General features: G+C 41.5%; 2 protein-coding genes across 4 annotated transcripts in view; both read right to left on the bottom strand.

Moving 5' to 3' along the window:
• Pou4f1 (POU class 4 homeobox 1) overlaps positions 1-159 on the bottom strand; it is a 1,912-nt gene extending 1,753 nt beyond the window's left edge. The window contains exon 1 of the mRNA XM_004626305.1: positions 37-159. Within this exon, the coding sequence (XP_004626362.1) occupies positions 37-159 (123 nt within the window). The remainder of the gene's footprint in view (positions 1-36) is intronic.
• A 9,446-nt stretch (positions 160-9,605) lies between these two features.
• Rnf219 (ring finger protein 219) overlaps positions 9,606-20,715 on the bottom strand; it is a 46,274-nt gene continuing 35,164 nt past the window's right edge. For 2 of the 3 annotated variants that reach the window (XM_004626273.2, XM_023709665.1), the window contains one exon: positions 9,607-12,429. In XM_004626273.2, the coding sequence (XP_004626330.1) occupies positions 10,893-12,429 (1,537 nt within the window). In that variant the 3' untranslated portion in view covers positions 9,607-10,892. Of the gene's footprint in view, positions 12,430-20,715 lie in introns of all 3 variants that reach the window. The other variant, XM_023709664.1, reaches the window with a different exon arrangement.

Genomic DNA, 20,715 nt, shown 5'->3' with positions numbered 1-20,715 from the left:
GCGGGGCCGGGCCGGGCGCGGGCGCGGGGCGCTTACCGGCGGCGTGGGCAGGCAGGCCCGCCGGATGGCCTCGGAGCTGGAGTGCAGCGACGGGTACTTGTGCTCAGGGAGGGTGGGATGCATGGCAAAGTGCGGCTGCTTGCTGTTCATGGACATCATCTTGGCCGCTGGGCATGTAAATCCACAAACACTCGGAAAGTCCGCGGGAAAGTGCGCGCGCCGGGGCCCCGGCCTCCCTTCCGATGTGGCAGCCGCGGACAGTGGCGGCCGCGCCGTGGGCTCCCGCCGCTCCTGCCGTCGCCCGGCGCTCCTGTGACCGCGCAGAGCGCCGCGCGCCGGCCTCGCGGTCCGCTTCTCCGCGAGCTCTAGCCCCGCGCGCAGACGGGATGCACTCCTCTTACACCTGAGCCCCACTTCTCGCGGCCGGCCCGGGGAGCTCTCGCGAGAACTCGCAGTCCCGCCGCGTTGACAGGCATCAGCTATCTCCGTCTGTCTGGCGCGCGCTCTTCCTCTCGGCGGCGCCCTGCGTCTGCGCGCGCGCGCACTCGTCGGGCAGCGAGCGGCGCGTGGGAGCTGCTCCTCTAGTGACCACCAGCCAGGACAGCGCAGGTGATGCACCTGTAGCTGCCCGGGCATGCGCACTGCACGCGACACCGTTCTACCGCCGTCTGGGAAGATCGACGGGCCGGCTCTTGTCTCTGGACAGGCACCCTTTGGACGGAGAAAGGCCACAGACACACGCTCCCCGCCTGGCTTTTCCCACCTCCTCCCTCGCAAGCTCTGAACACCGGCGCCTCACTTGAACACAACTCCTTTCCGGGATGCCTAACAAGCAGTTATGCAATGTATACAGCTGGGCGTTTGTGTGTTAAATGATGCCCGCGAATTCCTCTGTATACAGAAAAGAATTACACAGAAATGCGGACGGAGCTGTCTTCTGCTACAGAACTTGTTTCTTTTAAGGTTTATAAATAGGTTCCTGGAGAATAATCGCGGTGACAGACATTTGTTTGAAGCAGTCAGACGCTATTGATTTCCATATAATTTAATTTCCTCTGCATACTTTGTTGTTGTTGTTAATATAACTGTGTCAGGCACCACCAGTGACAGCCACTTAGAAGCCACAAGGAGTGGGTGCTTTTTATTCGAAAAAGGCTGTTGAAATGAAATTGTGCGTTTCTCTTATTGTCTCTAAAACCGTGTACAAACCCACGTTTCAAAAGAGTCTGAATGATCTGAGGGGTCTAGTCATCAAAAGGGAAAATAGTTAACAGGGTGTAGCTGAGATCCTTTTCTTGCCTTAGGCAGCGCGCGCGCTCGCGCACACACACACACACACAGGCGCGCTCTCACACACGAGCGCGCACACATGCGCGTGCACACACACACACCCTTTATTCTGGAAACTCCAGAAAAAGAAAACCGCTTCAGAAAAGAGAAGATATGAAGAGAACTTTGTTTTCTCTCCCATCCTTTTGACTCTGTGACTCATCTCTTTTTGTTTGTATTTCTTCTTCAATAGGAAACAAGGGGACTTTAACTTAGAGGAAAGTGTGATTCAAAATATTAATTGAAATGAATTTTAAAAGCACCCAATCTGGTCCCTCCTTTATCAGTTTCTTTTAAATTACTGTGAAATCAAGACCTAAGAAGAATAAATCAATTAGCCAACCTGTTACATGGCCCTCTGTGGCAGATAGATCCAGGCCCTCCTTAGGGAGCTACTGTTCAGGTGCCTAAGTCTCTAGGGACCCACTGTTTGCCCTGGGTGATAATAATGGGCCAGATGTTATCACATCTGCCGCCAGAGAGCTGGAGATGTGGGGAATAGAAATCAGATAACTAATCTTGCAGGTCTCTCTCACACCAAGGAGGTCTGTATTTTCACCAAAGAGCAGAGCTCATTTCTGTAAATCCAGGGACTTGCGCACCCGTGGAGTTTGTCTTTCCTTTACATCAACACGTGCGTATTTCGCATTACCCACTCACCTATTCAGATCCAAGAAGAGCCCACAGGCATCACGAGGGCTTTTCTTTTTTGCTTTATTTTCTGCTCTCACCCCCTCCCTTTCTTCTAGCCTGAGAGGGAAGTGAAAAGGATGTTCACTTGCTGGGGTGAGAAAGAGCTGCAGCTCCATCCATTACGCATTCCCCGGGGAGCGCTAAATGCAACTTTATCTCGACGGGGAATGGACGAAGAGCGGGACGTCGCTGGAGGGGAAGAGCGAGTCCTGTGGTCGCTGTCGCAACGGGTGTCTGGCTTTAACCTAATCCTTCCTGACACCGGTCGGGGCGGATGGAGGGCTCGCCGGTCGGGGGTAAGAAAGCTCCCCACAGGGCGCCCCGCCCTCCCAGAGTCTAGTGCCTGTAGCCAGACTCCAGGGAAACGCTGGACTCTAAGGATGCTCAGAGGTGCAGGGCCCACAGAAATACAAACAGCCCAGGTTTTGGCCAGGTGGATCCATAGGAGGGCTGAAGGAGAGAGCTCCGTAGTGTCAATCTTGGTCTACCCCTAGACACTGGGAGTTCTTCACCTAGGAGGAAGAGGGCAGCCTAAAGTTGAGAGCTTCACCTCCTGCCCAAACTCCCTTTTTTAATTTGCCTCCCTCTCTTTGGACTACAGGAGTACTTTCTGAGTTCTGAGTGAGGCTAGACCTCTGTCTAGAATATCCTGCCCACATCCCACACTAGAGGTGTGAAAGTTGTGGATACAATCCTTTCGTTTTCTCCTTTCCTGGATTGGATGCCCATTCAGGCCACTTCTGTTTTCCACCGTGCATGTGTAGCAGAGCTCCATCAAACAATCGTGTTCAAGAAAGAAGAGAGGTCATTTGGGGAGGGTCAGAAGAAAAAGACAGGGGTGCTTTAATGAGCCAGAGTTGACTGCAGGTTGCTAGACAATCCTGGATGGGGGCTCCCTTAAAAGGGAGGTGGAGACTGGGCAAGAGATGCATGCTTGCCCCAGGCAGAGCTGTTAATCTTCATCCCAGCCTGTTCTTTTTCAGAAACCATTTCACCCCTTTCACACCTCCTTCATTTACTGGCTACCTATTGTCCCTTCCCCAAAGCTTGCTGAGCCCCACCTAGTCTGGCAACCCTTGGACACGAAATGAGGTATGACATAGGGATACCTGTGCTCCAAGACACAACAGGACAGTTTGCAAGCCTGGAGAATCCACAGAAGAAAGGTGATTATGGTAGGGGTTTAACAGGTGTGATGAGAGGGAATTTCTAGAGAGATGGGTGATGCTTAAAGAATCAGTCAGCACTTTCCTGCTAGACCTCAGCTTCAGGATAAAATGTGAGACAAGAAATTCCTTGGACCATATGAAGCCCATGAGGAGTAAAAAGAAAGGGTGGGGTGGGGTGGACTCAGCTCACCCATATGTCACTGCTTTGTTTTCCTGGCTCGCAACTCTTGTAATTAGTTGGTTCCTGTCTCTGCTAATGATGCCCACATGAGGTCTGAGCCTTGGCATAGATTTCTGGGCATTTTTCCTCACCTTCTTCTTGTTTAATGACCAACACACACACACACACACACACACACACACACAGAGTACACACCATCTCATAGCTTTGCTTTTTATCAAGAGAAGGATAATGAATGCATAGCTATTGATTTCCAAGGAATTTCCACCCCTAGAGACAGGGAGTCTATCATCTGGATCAGAAACACATTTTTTTCCACTCATTAATTAATTCTCTCCTCCTCCTTTGGCAGAATTCACTTCAAATTTCCTGTGGCAGCACCCCTTTCCCCAGTTCAGGGAGTGGACTGCTTGGTTGATGGTGGACTGACCCAGGCGAACTCCCCTCGCCTTTGACCTGCCCTCCACTCAGCTGAGGAACTCCCAGCTGACACAGCACTGCCTTTCTTCTTCCAGTGAGACTCATGGAAAGTTAGCATTTGACACAGTAGCCAGTATCATCTTCTACCTCTGGGAAAGTTGAACTCAAGTTTCAATCAAAGATTTGATTTAGGAAATGTAGATATAAGTTCATATGGAGGCTGTGTATTGACCCACATGGGGACAGTGAGGGACCCTAAACTCTAGTAGAAATCCTGGGTTCTGATCCCACCTGGAGACAGCTGAAGCCACAGCTCTGGTCCTTGCAAACTGGAACATCACAAACTTAGTTCACAGGCATTGTCCAGTTTGAAAGGAGGCCATGGTCTTCTGGAAGATACCAGTGTGAGGGCTCTGACTAGGGAGGAGCAGGCCCAGGGCTCAGGGATCAAGGGCTGCTCTTGAGCAGTCCCAGTAGCCCCTTGTATGGGCACTGCCTGACTTAAGTCCTTTCTCTCCCCCAGGACTATCCTCCTAGGGCTGTGCCTGCACAGCTTTCATGGCCCTCTCTTGCTGCTACACCACACGCATCACAAACCTACATCTCCAGTGGCCCCCACTGGTTCTTTGTGGGTTCCTCCGGTTGGCCTGCAGCCCTCCACTGACAGCCCATTAAGCCCCGGCGCACGACCTCATCGCTCATGGTGGTGGGCGACAGCCCTGCTCTTCGTGGCCATCATCAGGGCCCCCAGCAGAAGGAGTCAGAGCCAGGGGGCACTCTCTAATGCTGGGCTAGAAGGCGCCTGGAGGTCCCTGTCCTCCTTCTCTGCCCGCAGTCCCACAGTCCAGCCTGAGCGAAGCCCTGGGTCGGTCCGGATCTTCTAAGGCTCCGGGTGCAGACTGGGCTCCAGCTGGGTCCGGCAGACATAGTTCTCAAACAAACTACTGACAAATGCATTTTCCCCCTCTGGCCATTAAAAGAAATGTCACTTACATTAGGGACATGTTCCTAGATGGTGTCCCACTCCGAGATGTCGCTGATGACCTTGCGACCTGGTTGATGCGTCCCATTGCCAACCCTCTCCGAGGGTTTCATACACAGATCTTTATGTATATCTCAGCACCCTAAATCTCTCTCTGCACATAAAATCCACCTAACCTTGCAAAAGCCCTGGGGTGATGCCTGACAACTGTCTCTGCTAGGATTCGCTCCCCTCCGCCCGCCGGCCAGTGGACAGAGAGCCACCTTCAAAGCCACTTTCAAAGGGAACAAAGTTACACCACTTCACGCGGCCACGGGCCCCGGTGACTTAGGTCCCAGAAGGGCAGAAGATGCTTCGGTCCCACCCCCGCCGAGGCCCAGAGCCTTACAAGCTGGAAGGACACGCCAGTTCGAGAAGGCGCTTCCAGGTCGCCAAGTTAAAGCAACAAAATATTGCTGCAGACTCGCCGCCCCGCCCGCCCACCCACCCGGCTAGGCGCTCGATGAGGAGGAAGTTCTGTCGCCTGCCAGTCCGGGGCCGCTGCACCCACCCCGGGTACACCGGGCTGCGCGCGCTCAGCGGCGCGAGCAGACGCTGAGGACGCCCCGTCCTGCCGCGGTGCAGTTTCCAGCGCCCGGACGCACACCCGGCGACCTCCGCAGGCTACGTCCTGGCGGCAGAAGCGGGGTCCCCAGAGGGTCCGGAAGCCGCGGAGGAAGCAGGAGCAGCGATCCCCGAGCCCGGCACAACGCTGGGTCCCCAGCCCGCTCCTCGGCTCGCGGGCGCCGCCAGCAGCCCCTCCTCCTCTCCGCGATCGCACAAATCAAAGCCCCTTGCGAGGGACTGGGAAATAGTTGCCTTGTCATGTAACACATTGCCCTGATTTATTATAAAATTTTAACGAAATCATGCATATTTTAACAGCCTTTAATCACTGCATGAAAATTTAATTCATGGACTGTAGCGCGTTTAAATAAATGAAGTGTTAATTCATTAGGATTAATTAATTTGTTAAAGGATTGTGTGCAAGGTTAAGGTGGAAAGAAAACTCTTTGTTGGTTTCGAGTCCTAATCGCCAGTTTTCCTGAGTGGTAATAAAGTGAAAGGAGATCCGCAGCACTGGCCATTCCAATAGAGCGACCCCAGGACCTCTGGGCCTCGCCCCGCGCCTGGGAGTGGGCGTGGGGGGTGGGGGTGGGGCAGCGGGCTCAGCAGGCCAAGGGGCTCCAGCCCGGATGGTGGGCCCAGCCCCCCCCCAACACCAGGATGACTTCTCCGATGAGCCAAGGTCGCTCCCGCCAGCCCATAGAGGGCCAAGCCTCAGCCTAATGGACCGTTGATGGGTCGGCCTGCCACCTCCTGAGCCCTTCAGCGCCCAGGGAGGCACTGTCTCGCCTTCAAGCCGCGGGTCGGGAAGCTAGGGCAGGACGCAGGGCTGCGGGAGACGCTGACAGGAGGTGGAGCAAAGGCCAATTTGCAACCTCTGGCTACAGCAGAAGAAGAAACCTTTTACAGCCAGGAGCTGTGACTCTAGGTCCTCGGGCACCTCTTCCGAGAGAGGTGTTCAACAGGCAGGATACTCAAACCCAGAAGAGATGTCCTTTTCAGCGCCGAACTCTTACTCATCCTTTGAAAACCCAGTATGAATGGTATGAAGCTGACAGATTTTATTGCTCAAATTATCCCCCTTTTTAAACGTAAAAAAGAGTGGACCATAGTTACATCTTCCTTCCTCACAAATATGTCTCCATAAATGTCTAAGTCAAATTAATGTCCCTTGGAAAAGGGTCTTTGTACTCCAAATTACAAGCATGCAAAGTTCTCACTTCCTACACACTCGGGGTGTTCAATCCAACTAACATGTATTAGGGTCTTTTCTCCGTGAGGGTGAGCAGACCCAGAAATCTACTTTGTCTCAGGAAGTGGAGCTGTAACTCAAGGTACTCTAGACTGCTTCAGGCACTAAAGCTGAAGATGATCCTAGCTTGTGCTCCAGATGGATTCTTCAAATCTGCATCTTAATAGATGTTTCCTTGCTATGAGTGGAGTTCCGAGAATTAGGCAATAAATGTTCACTATGCACTCTGAGATCACTGCTTAAAAGGTTTTCTCTCTGCCAAGGATTATTAAAGGGATCAGGTTACATGGTGATAGGCAAAGGCTGTATGCAGGCTCCCACAAATAAGCATGACTTTCTTACTAGGCTTTGGAAAACTCTTCCAACAGGCCAAATACCATAAACGGCTAAATACAATCCAATGCACTATACAAATATGGGCCACAGGTATATTCTTTCTTTTTTGAGATGAAAAGTATTTTGTGCATATTAATTTTGAATAACTGAAAACCACTCAGGTATAAACAGTAAGTTCCTGAAACATGAATTTGTGAGGTTAAAAATTTTATAATTTTCATAAAATTATATTGTTCGAGTTTTTCTCTTGTTCACTGGCACTTTTAGCTGTTTCAAGCCAATGTAGATACCAAAGGGATGATAGGAGAAAGCAAAACAGGACTTGAAATGTAGGCACTGTAAATCTTAGCCCACAATTTTGTTTCTAGGTTATCTGTTTTAAAAAGCCTTATAATTTTTGGGTTAAGTGGCTTTTAAAAATGAAAAGCAAAGCAGGGTGTGAGGGTAAATGGCTACAGTCCCAGCACTCAGGAGGCTGAGGCAGCAGGATCAGTGTACATTTGAGACCCACCTGGGCTAGTTTGTTCAAGAACAGTCTGAACCACACAGAGAAAGTGTCCCAAAAATACCCCCACCCCCCCAAAAAGTAAAAATATAAAGCTTGTCACATTCTTGTCATAGCATTTTCAAAAGATTAGGATTCAAAAGCTGTTTTTATAAAAACATGAACTGAGCATCTGCTTACTAATTGGTAGTAGATTTTTCCTTACTAATACAGCTTGGTGAAGTCAACCAACAGGGAAGGGAAAGCTAAATTCATTAAAAAAAAAAAAATACTGAGTTAATATGAATCTTTGAACTTAAAAAGTGGCAAACTCCCACTGAGTTTTTGTTTAACCAGACCCCGAAACACAGGCAGGAGCTAAACATTACTTGAAAACAGGCTGATGCTCCCAAAATATCTGAAAAAAGGAATGCCTGGCAAACTTCAAATCCATCCATTCTTTTGTTTGGAAATGCGGACTCCAAAGTAGGAGAGAAGAGCACAGGCCAGAGGGCTAAAGGCAGAGACCCAGTTCCAGGACATAGTTCCAACCCATTCCAGCTGTGTGGTCACTAACCCTCAATTTGCCTTCCTGTAAACTGGGGATAACAGTAGTACTTGTCACACAGATTTGAAAAGTTTATGAAATAGAAGTTAGAAAAACATCTGATCTCTATGTTGTTTTGTTTGCTGTATGTGGACATAATAGGTATGTCTGAAAACTCTGAGACCATTGTATTTGTTATAGGAGATTATGGCAAAAAAGTAAAGAGCAACAACAATACGCAATTAAAATAAAAGCCTGAATGATTATCCCTGTTAATTCCGTAATGTGCAAAGTACTTGGGACAGAGGAATGCTTTGGAAAGTAGGCAGCTCAGAAACATTCAGGCCCAACAGGGATGCTCTCTTCTCAGCTGGTAAACCAGGCCACAAACTTCAACAGTGCCACTCCACATGTCTTTGGACTAAAAGCATATATTTTTGGTTACAGATAGAATTGAGTGACATCTACCCCTGCTCTTAGCTTATCTGAGCAGAGATGACAGCTACATTAGCCAATTATAAGCATTACATACACTACACATTCATAAACATTACAGTACACATTTATAAACATTATACTACACTATTACACATCAGTCAAATTATAACCATAGAATTTTCTTAGTTGTGGCTGTGAAGTTCAAAATTGATGGGCTAGATCTAGTATCTGATAAGAGCTTTTCTGCCACAAAGATGCTGAATGTTAGCCATGTCCTCCCAGTGCCATGTGGCAAGAGGGAATGGAAGGCCTTGCTTTAAGGCACTAACACCATTCATGAAGGCAGAGTGCTCACCATCTACTCACTTTCCAAAGGCCCCTCCTCTGATTTATTCTTTTGTTAGAAACTTGCCAGGCAAGCATTTATTATACTGAGCCATCTTCATGGCACCCTCCCACCTTTTTTTTTTTTTTTTTTTTTTTGTTAGCAGAATATATTTATTGGGGGAAAGAAAGCTCCTGTCCAAGGAGAGGGACAGGAGGGGGGCCCCAAGCAGGTTGTCCCACCCCCACCTCTTAATTATGGGATTTACCTAAATATATGAACAGTGGGGCTAACATATATTGACCACAATACCCTTAAATCTACCCTATGACAAAAAAATTTAATTCCTACATTTCATTGCCTAATATATATCAGAAAAACAATTATTATAAGATAAATGACAAATAAGTATGTTTTAAATTATTTTTCTGGCTGTTATTACTTTTGAAGGTGGAGAACATAAGCCTCCAAATAAGGAAAGTGATTTGTTATATTTTTTTCACTGAATCTTCAAATCTTCAGGGTCTATTATAGCCAAGATCCGCAGTTTTTCCTGCAGAAGACTAGACAGTAAATATTTTAGGTTTTGCAAAACACATGGTCTCTTGCTACTGCCAACTCTGTAGTCACGGTCCAAGGGAGTCAGATAGTATGTAAACAACTGAGGGTAGCTCTGTTCCAGTAGACTAATGATGCAGGAACTTCACATAATTTTGTTGTCAAGAATATTTTTGGATTTAATTTTTTTTACAGTAAAAACTGGGGTTTTGTCACAGGTCTTTCAAAAACAGGTGTAGGCCAGATTTGGTATATGGGCCACAGTTGGTGTACCGATGTATTATAAACTAATTAATGATAAATTTTCTGGGTCTACATAGGCTAATATAATATCTGAAACACCAAGACATACAGTGCTTATGACATCCTTTATTCAATTCACATAGAAAAGCATGCAGTATTAATGTAAGACAATATGGCATTAATGTAAAAGATTCAGTGCACATTAGATAAACAAGTAATTAGCACACAAACCCATTTTTTTAAAGGCCTTCACAGGCACACCAAACATGTTCAGGTAATATATTTTTTTGGAGCCTAAATTACAAATTGTGCTTACTTATTACTTATCCTTAACCTCTCAATACTCTTTAAAAAAAAAAAAAAAAAAAAGGCTAGTCTAGTAGCCAATTGAATCTTCTTTTTCTTAAGTACGGAAAATAGAGCAAGCAAAATGTTATCATGCAGCCTGTTTCCACAGAGAACAGTTACATGCAAATAAGAATGTTAGCACTTCAAAAACCCCTCCCTGGGATATAAGTGGATCGAGAACTTGGCAAAGATGCTTTTGCATGTATACATTAGGAACAATGAAGCTATGGTGTCTAAGCTCCTCCAACAAACTCAACTGCTCCATATCTTCGAAAGTATACTCAATTTTTGATTTCAAATACAAAAATATAAGCAAATATAAGCTGCCGGACATCAAATAAAAATGCAAGTACAAGATGCCTGATATAAAAATGAGTTATTTTTATGTAGAAAATGCATTCTTTCATAGTAACAAAACTGGACAAATTAAAATGCTAAAAAATGCAAACATATACATAAAAACCTGAAGAAAAAGCAAATGAATACTGGACTAAGGTCAGAATGCTATTTTTCCACCATAGCCTTGCATAAAATCTGGCCATCACTAAACATAAATAAAAAGGGGCACACAAAATAATCTTCACCCTAGGTAAAAGCTTTAAAGAAATTCAAGTGTCTTATGATCAGTGCATAGACATCACTAAGAGTTTTGAAGACAACTGAGCCTCATTAGCAGGCCACTGTATCTAATAGTTAAATTAAGAGCCAAGAAACAAAACACACCCAGCCCAGACACATATATTCATTAAGCAAACAAATAACTTTCCCTTCCTTCTCTGGTCAAAAAGATCCCCAAATGAAAAGATCAAAAGTCTTTTCAAAATAATGTAAAAGGTTCACTGGGAACATAGGTTAATCTACTATTTTGACTTGACATTTGACTAAAGATTATCAATTCAAATTGTATTCATGAAAGGAAAAAAGTAACTTTAAAAACTTTTATATTTCTTTTAGGAGAAAAACACAATGACACCTGATGAGTCAACTTTTCGTTGCTTTTGATGGGCTGGCATTAGAAAGGCTACTGTGGATTTTTCTTTTTGTTGACTGATTCACATTTTTATTCCTCTTTTCAGGCACAAAAGCAGCAGACCAAGGAGACTGGAGGTGGGTATGAAGACTGTGCATCTCTGAAGACATCTTAAACAAAGATGACCCAAACCTTTGATCTTCAAACAGTCGATGTGAACTGCTTAACAAAACACCCTGGGAAAACTCTGTCTGAAATAAACAGCTTGGGGGTTTGATTTCATTAGTTTCTGGATTAGAAGCAGGATGGAGTGAAAAATCTTCATTCATTTCTTGGTCAGATGGAGAAAGGAGAAAAAAAGAAGCAGGTTTCCATTCATTTCCATTTTCCAGCTGATCAGCACTTAGAGAACCTTTGGGAAGACTAAGCTCAGTTCTTTCTTCCAACTTATCAGGCTCCTCAAGAAATTCACTGCCTTGAGATGATTTTGATAATCCATCCAAATCCACTGATTTAAAACCATTATTGCAAGGGCTCTTGCTGTTGTCTGACTCTGACATCATGGAATCCAATTCAGAGATTTTGTCAAGGTAAGCAGCATCCATTGAGGCTTCGCTGGATGTTCTCGTCCGGTTCATTTCAAAAGAGCGAATAGAATTCAATCTCTTGGATAAACATGAGACAGATTTCTCATTCAATTTTGAAGATATTTCTCCAACAGAGTTTGCTATTATGTTTCCCTCTGAATTTTCAAAATCCAAGCTTTGGGCATAGCTTGCAGAGCAACAATCCCAAAATCCTGTCTTTGGGGAAGCAAAACATTCTGATTTCTTTTCATTTTCATTTCTATTTATATTATCTTGTGAACAATCCTTATCACACACATTTGGAGAATCACAAAAATCATCAAATACCAATTTTCTGAGATGATTTGAGTGCTTTTTGGACCCTCCTGCTTTGACTGCAGAACTCTCTCTGTTTTCTGGAGTATTTAACTGAAGGCAACTAAGGGATAAAGGAGTACAAGGAGCTGGGATATCATAGAGCTCCTCATCTTTGTAGGTGACACAATTACCAGGCTTATTACCCCATTCTCCTTCCAAATAAGTATCCATACTTGTATCTGGAACATCTAACATTATTTCTACCTGTTTTTGATACAGCTCTTTGTTCTTAGGATGGTTTGGTTCTGTTTTGCTGGTGCTTTCCTGTCTCGAGGTGCTGGTGTCAGAGAGTCTGCTGCTGGCAGGTTTTGTCAGATGAGAAGAACTAGAGGTAGATGAGCTAGGCTGCTTTCTGGCACCATCACCTTGACTATTTGATGCCACATCTCCCTCACTGCCCCCCTTACCATCTGTAGAAAGTGCTCTCTGGCAAATGGCATCCATAGCTTCCTTCTCTTCATTTGAATTTTTTAGTTGTGCAACTTGAGATTCTAGTTCCTCTATATACTTATCACTTCTTTCCAGGGCTTTCTTAAGGCGATTGGTCTCACGTTCATACTGTTCTACTTTAGACTGAAGAGCAGCAACTGTAAACCTCCCAAATCTGGAAAGAATGGAAGGACAGTTAATCATATAGTTCAGGCTGTTTTCTTTCTCAAAGTTTAAGAGTATAAACTGTCTCAGTCCATTCTAATTTCACGTAATGACATTTCACACCTCTTAGTGAACAGGATTGAAGCAAAGCCAGATGTAATACCCTTCAAAAAAGGGTTTCCCCACTAACTTATGACTAATACGTATATTGTAACAACAGCAAAGATCTAATAGGTCATTTTAATGGTATAATCAGTATAATGGTGGGAAAGAGGTAGAAACTCACTGACGACTTCTCTTCTAAGAGCTAGCTCTATCAATTCAGCTCATATATGCATGAAGTTATCCCCTAAAACAATGGCAAAGATTTATGATAACATTTGAACAGTGGTCCACATGTTAAAATATTTACATTCAATCATTTTCCTATCATACAGCAGTGTTTTACAATACATTTCATATACAATGTCACCTTGTCACACATAAAACACCAATTTGAAATTCAGAAATCTTAGAAGTCCCAGGAGGGGTGGTTTTAAATACTTACTTGGACCCTTTCAATTATAGCCACCCTTGATATGAAGCTTTTCCTTGGCCTTTCTGAGCACTGGGCTTTAATTCATTTCAGCTCTACTTATTTTTGGCATTTTACAGCTATGTAGGACATCAATCTCATTTCTCCAACTTTGATACACAAAGTCAGTGCTTGTGGTTCCAATACACTGTACATAAAAACATTTTTATATTTTCTGAAAGGGAACATTTTAGAGTGACTAAAGAGAACACATAAAATTCATTCTTTTACTTCATATTATCTTCTTTTCCCATTATTGCATAAAGAATGGATGCTGGGCTGAGTGTTAAAAACAGTTTTTGAGCACCTTGTATAGATAGGTTAAACTGGTATATTTGGGGCTAGGGACATAAACATGAGGAAGACTGGATTGTTTCAGCACTAATGACTATGGGATAGCTAGCTCAAATTTTATCTTGCCACTAAGAAAAATTCTTTCAGGAAACTTTTCTAGGAAATAATAAACTTAGCTATAAAACCACGAAGTATAAGTTTTCTTGCTCAAAATTCTGTTCAAGAGCTTTAATTAATCACTTTTTTTTGATAATTCACATAGAGATCCATTTCTAAAAATTCAGGGATTATCTGTTTAAGGTATTTGAAAAAGATAATGTACAAAATCTGCTTTTATATTTGTTTTTTTTTCTTTTTTCCTAATTACAAAAATTTATTATTAAAAAGGTATTTATTTTTTTTTTAAAAAAACACCTACAAGGGAGCATAAGAAGCCCACAGTAATTGCCTCTGACTATCTATAACATATTCTATATCATATTCTACATCATACAGGCATTCAATGCTTATTACTTCCTAAGCCCCTGGCCCAATTTACTTCCACATTAGCACCAACATGAGCCCCACTCTTTTTCCTAAGAAAGAAGAGGCAAAGGTAAGTACAGAATCATAAAATCTGAGAATTAGAAAGGACATGTTCGTTGTACATTGATCTACTCACTGCAATTAGCTAAGATCCCAGAGAGAGCACGCTCTCTTTAATTTCTAAAATACAAAAGCAAAAACCTTAGATATAACATAAACAAAAGCAACAGCAATAACAAGGCTCCCCAGTATAAGGACAATGTTTACTACTATGAGTATATGGTTAAGTGGATGATAAGAATTTTCTTTCTTTTTATTAAAATGTTCTGGCTTGTAAATGCAGTGCTTGAAAGAGTTGTAGTTCTACAAGAAAGTATTTGTAAAAGTAGGCAAGACTTTTAAGTGGATTTGACAAAAATGGTTGAGCCTTCAGTGTAACATCTCTGATATAAATCAAATAAGCTACACATTTTTAAAGGGAAAAACTGTGTAGCATGTTTAATGCAAATAGCAAAAGCGTTAGATTTACATTTGCTTACCAACATAAAATTTCTTTCTCAAGTATAGTTTTAATATAGATATCGTCACATAAGAAAAATCAAATGACTTAAAATCGAATAATGCTACCAAAGGATATCATTGGTAGCTCAGGCCTACATAATGAAAGACTAATGATAAATGAAGAATGCTTTCTCAATTATTAGTGACCTCTTGCTTTTAGCTTGAAATTTCAAACATTGCTTTTAAATTATTAGTACATCTTTTCCATACATAATAATGACATTCATCTCAGGAAAATGATACATATACATATTGAATCTTTATCATTTTACTCCCTCATCTCCACCCTGGCCTCCCTGCCCCATCATAGATCCCCTCTCCATCTGCACAAAGTCTACTTCCCTGTTTCTTACCATCTCTTTTCTATTTTGTTCTTTAAATTATTTATATTTTTGGTTTTCTCACTTTTGCATTGCTGAGGTCATAACCTAAGGCTGTGAGCATGCCAGGGAAGTGCTCTACCAGTAAGCCTCATCCTTGGCCTCGTGTTTTTGACTTAACAAGGGTTCTGTGTTGATGCCAATGATGCCCTTATCATCTTCATGTTACTTCAGAGAGAAAGCTGTCATGCCATGCCAACCACAGACTTCAGCAAAAGAGTGCACATGAGAGAGACAAGCATGCAGGGGTCACTGGGGAAGGTGGCTGTTTTCTAAAAGTCACTGCCTCTAGTTCCCTAAAGTTCAAACATTGCAGGTCTATAATCCTTTAAGTTGTCAGATCATTTTCCTTTGAGAAGAAATGACCCATGCTATTGAGCAAAGTGATGGAAGTGTACAGTGAAAACTATGGAACTGATCAACCAATGAGTCAATCTATGTGACTTGTTTTTGGTTCCATTAGAGTAGATGCTCCAGGAGAACAGGAGGCCTGACTTCACTGTACACAGTGCTAGATTTTTAGAGTAATTCCAAGTATTATACAGTAATCTCTTGTTAAACAGTTCTTGAATACATATTTTCTTACTTTAAAATACATAAATGTAAGTACCCTACATTAAGACAGAGACTACACCATAGGGTAAGTGAGAAAAAGGTCTCTATCTTCTTTACAGGTACATTTTATGATCATCACTCCATTACTAAGTTAAAATGTTTCATAATTTCATTTTATACTTTCTTCTTTTCACTGATATCAAGGGAAGTAACACAGAATGACACATATACAATATAACTTTTATAATAATAACATTTTCTAAAGCTTCATCCTAGAAGCCTCCATTTTTACTTTGATGTAAGAATACAAATATAAGACTTTTGGTATAGGTGTTAGGGGAATTTTTTCTTTTTAGCTGATCCTGAATATCTATATTTAATAAAGGGGAATATATTATATATAAAAATAATAAGAATACACAGTAATGCTACCTATGCTTCTATAAAGTAATGAAGAGGTTATTTATCTTTGGATTTTAACACTCTCTTATTCATATGAATTCCAGTTATTTCCAGAGTAGATAACATTATATGAAGCAATGCCAAAGCAAGCCAGAGGGATTTCTAATACCATTTACCACACTTCCTTTTCCTGAGCAAATTTCAAAATGCAGTATTTTTATAAACGTTCCATTAGAGACCAAAAGGCTTTGATTTTCAAAGTAGCAGTAATGGCCAAGGGCTTCATTATGCCAGAGAAACACTGTGGAGTACTTTGGGAGCTGCAACTGATATTGGAAGTGCACTCTGCCAAAATCTAGCAGAAACTTAAGGGATTTTTCAGCTTACAATATTAACTGAAGCACACTCTATCCAGATGAGAAGATGAGGGGGCTCCTTGTCCAAAAAGGTACAGAGGCACTAGTAGAAGAAAGAAAATGGAAAGTCCCATTGGTTTGACGTTTGAGGCACTGTAACTAAAGTAAGAGCATCTGTACCAACAAAAATTTCCTGCGACCACATTTTCTCATTGCTCACAGAAGGAACAAGATCTTACAGAAGGAGGTCAGAAGGAAATACATGAGGTAAAAAATAAATGTCAGAACCAAATATAAAAAGAACTAAGGTCTAGTGCTATGCTGCTATCAGCCAGTTATGCAACTTATACCTGTCTAGCTATGAACCTCAACAAAAGAAAGAAGTGCATTAAGCTCACTGTGTTGCCAAGCCTACCAGACTTCAGAGTCCTTCTCGAGGAGCAACAAGGTACAGAAGGAAGCCCTCCTCTCTCCTCATGAATCTTTAATTTTATCTTTTTCTCACCTTCTAGCTGAGGTAATAGTAAAGGAGCAAGCAATATTTGGATCTGAAACAACTTTGTGGTCCAGCCTCAGTGACAGGTCTTTGCTGCTGACATCCTTGCTTAACATGGCTTCAATACACACAAATTTCACCTGTTACCCTGATTTAGTTAAACAGCATTAGTCACCCAACAAACAACAGTTCAAATTTCAGCTGCCACATTATTCTGTATTAATTGTGAGTATCTACATAAAGGAAAGCCTACATTTCTAGCTTTTCAGGTCACAAAAGACTACACAAATAAAAGATATGTTATGATCAAGAACCAGTGCAGACATCTCTTTCAAAGTCTTTCAGGGGCCAGGGAGATAGTTCAGTAGAATATGCACTTGCCTGGCAAGTGCAAGGGCCTGAGTTCAATACCCAGTTTTGAAAAAAAAAAAAAAAAAAAAAAAAAAAAAAGTCTTTCAGTAATTGATTACTGCGCTTCTGCTACATGTTATCATACAGAAAAGAGTGTAACTGTTGCCTCCCCATGACCCATGAGATATTTCATACAAATACAGAAAAGACAGAAATGGCCAACAAAGATGAAGGTATTACGTAGAAATTAAGTGTTCATGATGGACATATTAGAATTAAATTTAAATGTAGTTATGAAGAATATGGCTGAATGTTGTAATACTGCAACAATCCAAGACCATTCCAGAGACTAAACATACCAGAAGAATTCAGTAGAGATAAACTTATCAACAGAAACAAGTAGTTCTCATGAAGAGAAAGATGTCTACAGCCAACACTGAGAAGCACTGCAGCCACACTAACCTGAACATACCTGATCCTATCAAATATTCTCATGCTTCTGCAAAATAAAAACTTTAATTCTCAATGTTGCAAATATTTCAAATTGTACTGTATAAAATTAGTGCACTAAATATTAGTTTTACTGTTTCTTCACGTCCAAATACATTTAAAACTAATAGTGCTAATTTGTTTTTTTACCAAAATTATTAAAGCTCAAAAGGCAACTGCAATTTTTCTCATTGTTCATGCTTTGCACACTTTTAGCCTGAATAATCATTTTTACATTCTTGAAACCACCATGCAAATGTGGACCTAAATCACAATAATGGCTGATAAAGAAGAAAGCCAAGTACATTTAGGTGAATCTCACCTAAAAAAAAATTCTTTTTAGGGCTGGCCAGATAGTTCAGCAGATTAAAGTGTCTGCTTAAGTAGATGCAGGGATTGGACTGGGATTCCATCCCAGGCATACTGTACTGGCCCTGCCCCTGGGGACACCGAGATTGTAATTGAGACTGGGCATGGTGGTGTGTGCCTGTAATCCCAGTGCTTGGGAGGGTGAAAAGAGGAAGATCACTGGGAGTCCCATCTGTATAGTGAGACCCTGTAGACATGTGCTAAATAAAAAAATTGTTTTTGTTTAAAAAACTTTGACAACAACCCTTAGAAGTTATGATCCATTCATAGACTAAATGGTCTTGCATTTAGCTGTCTACACAGTTATAATTGTACCCTTCCATTACCTTTTAAAAATATTAAGTATCTTATTTTAAATAGACAGCAGTAAAATTTCCATTGTTATCTTCCTTTCAGCTGAGTAAAAAATTTGCTGCTTAAAATTTAAAAATTATTATACTACAAGACATTGTGCTACTAGCTTCCCTCAGAACATTCCCCACTCACTTTGAGCATACTTATCCTACCACTCTTGCCATTTTCTGAAGCAGTTCTGGAAATCCTCTTTTGTGAGTCTGTTTAGTTGCAATGTAGAGGCTGTATTTCCAAACATCTACCTCTTATGGTCACTTTAGGGAAGAGCCAGAAGATGCATAGTACCAGACGTGGTGTACAAGGATCAGGACACAGTGTCATGCGTGTATGAGACTGCTTTCTGTTGGATTGTACTCAGCAGCAGCATTACTTTTAATCACATCTCATGAAGATATTCATGAAAGAGGACTTCTAGAACTGCTTCAGAAAACGGCAAGATAATGAGGTAAGTGTGCTCCAAGCAAGGGGAATGTTCTTAGGGGGATTAATGCAATGTCTTTTATTGTAATAATTTAAAAATATTAAATATTTACGTATATTTTTATCACTTCTTATATATTCTTCTGAAATAAAATCTAGCAGAGATCCCCTGAGTTAAGAACTTCTGTTTTTGATTACACAGAACATAAGCCAGTGGCCTATAATAAGAGCTCATCAGGAATTGGAGTTTTCATAGGGTGGAATGCCAAAGGCAAAGTCCTGGTACTGGTCTCTGCCTGTGTGTGTATGTGTACAAGGTGGTTAAAAGGATACATTTTTTAGGTAATGGGGTCAGAGAGAACCAGGACTGTGGGAATGCAAAATTTAATGGTGGTGGGAGAGACAGTTCAAATGTCTCAATATTTTTATATCTCACCAGCTTCCTTGCACTGTTGGCACATAATCCTTATCTATTTCATTCCTGTGTATGTGTTGGGAAGGTAGGGAAAAAGCGTTGCCTTCAAATTACTAGGAAAGCTTTGGAAAATAGCCCATGCATTTTGATCTATTGCTGAGCTGTGTGACTTCACAATACTCCCTAAGTTTTTTCTTGGTAAAATTGTGGTCTTGGTTATGCAAATGCTATGTTCCTGGAGAATTTGTTATTCAAAAAGTAATCTACAGGCCACCCTAGTTACCTAGATCAGCTCCACAAAAATGTTATATAATGAGGCATGTTGAAAGAAGGAACAGGTAGTTCTCTCCTGAAAATGTCTGTTCTCTGGCAATAAAATAAAATAAAATGAAATAAAACAAAACAAAGTGAACTTCTGGAATGTACCAGTGGTAGCCTATGATGACACAAAGAATACCAACACAACTGATCTGAGTATTTAGCTGGAGTTACGCACACTGCTATATGCTTGATGTGTATTATTCCATTTAACTGTTATGTGAACTTTATGAATCAAGATCCATTATTATTCTAAGAGGGAAAATGAGAAGCTTAGGAAGGTTAAAGATCTTGTTCAAGGCTGCAAACTAGATTAAGTGACAGCAACGGGATGACATTCCAACTCTAATACTAAATACCAAATTTGAAACCATATTATATAAAATTTCTTAAGTAACATCAGGTCTTACACTGTATCAAAATGTAAACAATGTTTACCAAGCAGGAAGTCTGCACACACAGTCAATTACCTAGCATCAGTATGTACTGGTACATGTATTTTCTAATAAAAACACAGAGAAATCAGAAAACTGTAGGAAGACATACAGATATGTGTGTACAAAGTCAGAAAACACTTATCAAATAAGTATTATGTTCTAGGGCCAAATTACAGATATTCTGATACCTCCAAAGATCCTTTGTTACAATGGTTTTACAGGAAACACTGCATACAAGGGCCACTGTGGTACATGCCAACAAAAATATTTTAACCAGAAACATGAAAACAAACTTTGAATCAGAACCATGAACTGAAAGTATTACATTTAAAGGTACTAAGTATGGGAAGATTACACGACCAAGTTGTCTATCTCATAAACATAAGCAGACATCTTGGCAAGAAAAGGTGCTTCGTAGGTGACATGAGCACAATTATAAGTGCAAAACTGAGGACATAAGTTTCTTATAGTAAACAAAATAGACAAAAAAAAAACAATTTCTCATATTACTTGTCTTAGGATCTGGTTTAGGGCAATTAAAAAATACAAACTAAAGCTGGGGAGATAGCTCAGTAGAGTGTCTGCCTAGCAAGTACTAGGTTCTGAGTTCAATCCCTGATACTGCAAAACAAAACAAAACAAAACAAACAAAAACCAAAAACAAACAAACAAAAAAAAAACACCATAAAAAATACAAACTAAGTTATGTTGCATCTTAATTTTTCTCATAAAACAGGAAGTGCTTTAATATTTGCCAGAATAAAATTGTCACAATTTTCCTCTTAAACACAAAGATGACATGATGAGGCATGAGAATTAGGCCCTTGTGGTAATTCCTCTTGTCTCTAACATCCAAAAATAAATAAATAAATAAACAAGGTACATACCCCCTTACCTCTATCTTCAAAGGCAAGGTACAGATCATATTAATAACACATTTTTTAAAATTTCATGTAAAAAATAAAATTTCATAAAAGGACAATTACAATGGTTAATACAC

Source organism: Octodon degus, unplaced genomic scaffold, assembly GCF_000260255.1.
Source record: "Octodon degus isolate 3935 unplaced genomic scaffold, OctDeg1.0 scaffold00013, whole genome shotgun sequence".
In the NCBI taxonomy this organism is placed as follows: Eukaryota; Metazoa; Chordata; class Mammalia; order Rodentia; family Octodontidae; genus Octodon; species Octodon degus.
Note: the sequence above shows the minus strand (reverse complement) of the source record. Positions and strands in the feature narration are given on the sequence as shown.